Source organism: Pseudogymnoascus destructans (genome assembly GCF_001641265.1).
Source record: "Pseudogymnoascus destructans isolate 20631-21 unplaced genomic scaffold scaffold_34, whole genome shotgun sequence".
NCBI classification, from domain to species: Eukaryota; Fungi; Ascomycota; class Leotiomycetes; order Thelebolales; family Thelebolaceae; genus Pseudogymnoascus; species Pseudogymnoascus destructans.
The window spans coordinates 1-3089 of record NW_020167553.1 but is presented as its reverse complement, the minus strand read 5'-3'; the positions used below and the strand labels follow the sequence as shown (position 1 = coordinate 3089).

The 3089-nt window shown below is 50.9% G+C and overlaps 2 protein-coding genes across 2 annotated transcripts; one reads left to right on the top strand and one right to left on the bottom strand.

The window, feature by feature from the left end:
- Positions 1 to 1333: 1333 nt before the first annotated feature.
- VC83_09177 (uncharacterized protein) lies at positions 1334 to 1849 on the bottom strand (the record flags this gene model as incomplete). The annotated part of the gene is made up of 2 exons (XM_024472622.1): positions 1334 to 1426; positions 1475 to 1849. 2 exons carry the CDS (start codon positions 1847 to 1849, stop codon positions 1334 to 1336), a joined length of 468 nt encoding a protein of 155 aa, XP_024319850.1.
- On the top strand, positions 1781 to 2609 carry VC83_09176 (uncharacterized protein; the record flags this gene model as incomplete). Its single annotated transcript, XM_024472621.1, has 2 exons — positions 1781 to 2037; positions 2085 to 2609. Exons 1-2 carry the CDS (start codon positions 1909 to 1911, stop codon positions 2607 to 2609), a joined length of 654 nt encoding a protein of 217 aa, XP_024319849.1. The 5' UTR covers positions 1781 to 1908.
- Between the last annotated feature and the right edge of the window lie 480 nt (positions 2610 to 3089).

The window sequence follows — 3089 nt, the reverse complement described above, 5'->3', positions numbered from 1 at the left end:
GAAAGGGCAAGCAGACAATACAGTAAATCGACTATCACATACTTCCACGTCTTTTCCAAGCTTCCAAGCATTGATCTTGTTACTCCTTGTTTCTGAAAAGTCAGTGAGGTGCTAACCTCTGACTTATCCCTTATCCCTGAGTTCTCAGACTCAACATTTGTTACAACTTGTCTAAACCACTCCACTACATCATACACCTGATTGCTGCGTTGTGGAATAGTCTAAGCTACGACCCTTTGGCTCTTTTTCCTAAGACAGTGTGTTGTCTTAGTAAAATCATCCCTTCCTTGGGTGGCTAGATTCTCACATCTGGTGCACCCACCATTACAACACGCTTCTAGTGCAAATACAACTACTAGTGGGCTAAGTGTAAGGACGTAGAAGTTATCTATAGCTGGTTTAAGCTTGTTTACAACACAATTACGAAATATAGCATCTATAAAGTAGATATCTACAACTTTAATAAGACTAGGTTTATGATAGGTGTTATCTTAACTGTGATAGTTATGACAAGCTTTAGGCGTGTAAAAGCAAAGAAGGTATAGCCTAGTAATTAGGAATGGGTTATAGTAATCTAAGGCATTAGTTCTTATCTAATATTCTGTATTTTGCAACTATGTTTTGTACAAGGAGAACTACCCTTTAATTATCTTTAGATGTTCACATTTTGCTCATTTATAATCGTACTTCTAACTGAACTTTGCTTTTATTTCTATATGACGCTTAATAAAGTTAGTAGTCTAGTTCTTCCTAATAGGGCTCTTACCTTGTTTAGAGAGTAGAAGATCAGCCATTTCTTGTACAGGGGTGATGGGCGAGGAGGGGTGGGCGGTGGGGATGGGCATCGTGGCTAGCAGAACGGAATATGAGGCTTCAATCAGTACAGTATGTAGAATAAATAGATCAATTTAATTATCACGCTACCTATGGGCCTATGTATCGTATTTGTAGGCTTCGGGGGCCATCCTCAAACCTCTGAGGCGCTTAGGATCTAGGAGTTCAGTCGGCGACTGAACGGGTGGCTCCATACTATGGCGCACGAAAGCCAATAGGGGAGCTGCCCGCTGTGATTGCAAAGGGAACCTGTCATTCCAGGGTCAAAACCCAGCGTATCCCATAGCGCGACCTTCTTCTCCTTAACATATCCGGCGGGAGGGTGCATGTGTTAGTGTTAGAGGGGATAGAGGGCGGGAGGGTTGATGTTTTCGTTTAGATGTTAGGGGGGAGGATGATAATATAGAAATGAACAATCAATCAGCACATTTACATCGTCGTTTCAAACCCCACCCCTCTCCACCTAATCCAACCCTAGCAATCCCCCACTCCCCCATCCCTATCCCCCTATAGCGTCGGCGTCGGCGCCGACAACGCGGAGCTGGTTGTCGGGCGGGCATACCTTGAGACGCGGGGTTGGCGTCGGTGACGCCTAGCGGACTAGCTCATTGAGCATATACGCGCTGCTAGATAGTCTAACGGGATCCACTAGGCCGCGGCGCTTGCGTGACTCGAGGCTGACGATTTTAGGGATTATGTAGAACACTTGGTCATTGTAGGCGGCGTAGTCGCTCTGGTCGAGCGAGTCGAGAAGTAGCGGTAGGTTTCGGTGAAGTTGGGATTGCCGAGGAAATGAAAGGAATTCGACCCATTCTGGTGGTGAAAGCGAGAGCGAAGTGGGGTGCGTCCGCCACCGCCGTCGTGGTAGCTGGCGCCGAGGGGCTAGGTAGGCGACGGTGAAGTTGCACGGGGATTTTCCCGGTGGATGGTGGTAGGTGGGATGGGGAGGGGGTATAAAGAGGGCTATTCGCACCCGCACCAGCACTGTCGTTTTGCGGTGATATCGAAATGACATAATTACCCCTCCATCTGCTAGTTCTTACACTTACCCCGCCAACACCGAACCTGACAGCAATGGCAGCGCCAAACACGACCGCTGGGGAGACAGAAAAAAAGATGGCCATGGACTCAGAGTCAGGAATCGTGATTAGGCCCTTCAATCCCGCGCCAGACTCGTGGGACGAAGTAGCCGTCTCGCGCATCGTACGCCCCTATCCCCAGCATTCTTAGAGCATACCTAACACCCTCAGTGCGAAATCACGGCCCCCCCAAACCTACGCGCCATCCTCGCCCCCGCGCCATCAGCACCACTGGCGCCTTATTTATGGGCGCTGCCGTATGTACGGTTAGAGCCTGGGACATGTTTCGTGCTCGATGCCTCTGCCTCCACTGGCAACGCAGATGGAGATGTAACGGGCACGTCTAGTCTCGTACCAGCGTCCTGCGTGGGCTACATCCTCTGCGCCCCCTCCACCCCCTCCTTCGTCGCCGCATACGAAGAAACCTACCTCCTCACCCTCTCCCCTTGGTGGGCTGCGCCCCCTCCACCCTCGCTGCCATGGGAGGGAGCCACGCTTGGGGGAGGGATGTTACAAGCTCTCCACAACCCCTCGTCAATGCTGCATTCCGATTTCCCCGAACTGGTAGAGGAGTACCCAGCGCACCTCCACATCGATATTCTCCCCGCCTTCCAATCTAAGGGGTTGGGGGCGAAGATGATAGAGAGGCTTGAAACAGAGTTGAGGGGGAGGGGGTGTGGGGTGTGCATTTGGTGATGGGAGCGGGGAATGGGGCGGCGGAGAGGTTTTATGCGAGGCAGGGGTTTGAGAGGTGGGGGTTGTTATGGATGGGGTGTTTAGTGGGGAGAGGGGGTTAAGGGGGATGGAGGGGTGGTTTTGTGTAAGAAGTTGTAGACGGGGTATGCGTGCACGATGAGTAGTTGCGCTGAAGTTGTCAAAAAATCGTGGTATTTGTATGGTATATTACATAAATTACAGTATTCTACACACTCCCCTCACTCCCCCTTCTTCCCATCAATCCCAATCTCCTCCTCTAAAGCCCTCCTAACCCACCTCCGCAACCTTCGCATCAACCCCCACCCTCCCTCTCCATCCTACCAACCCAATACATGATCTTCCCCTCCCCTTCTCCCACCCTTTTTTCCTCACATCCTCCACAATCCGATCCTCCCTCGTCGCTGCAGCAAGCGCCTTATACCCCTCCTCATCCAAGCCCTTAAACCACATCCCCTCTCT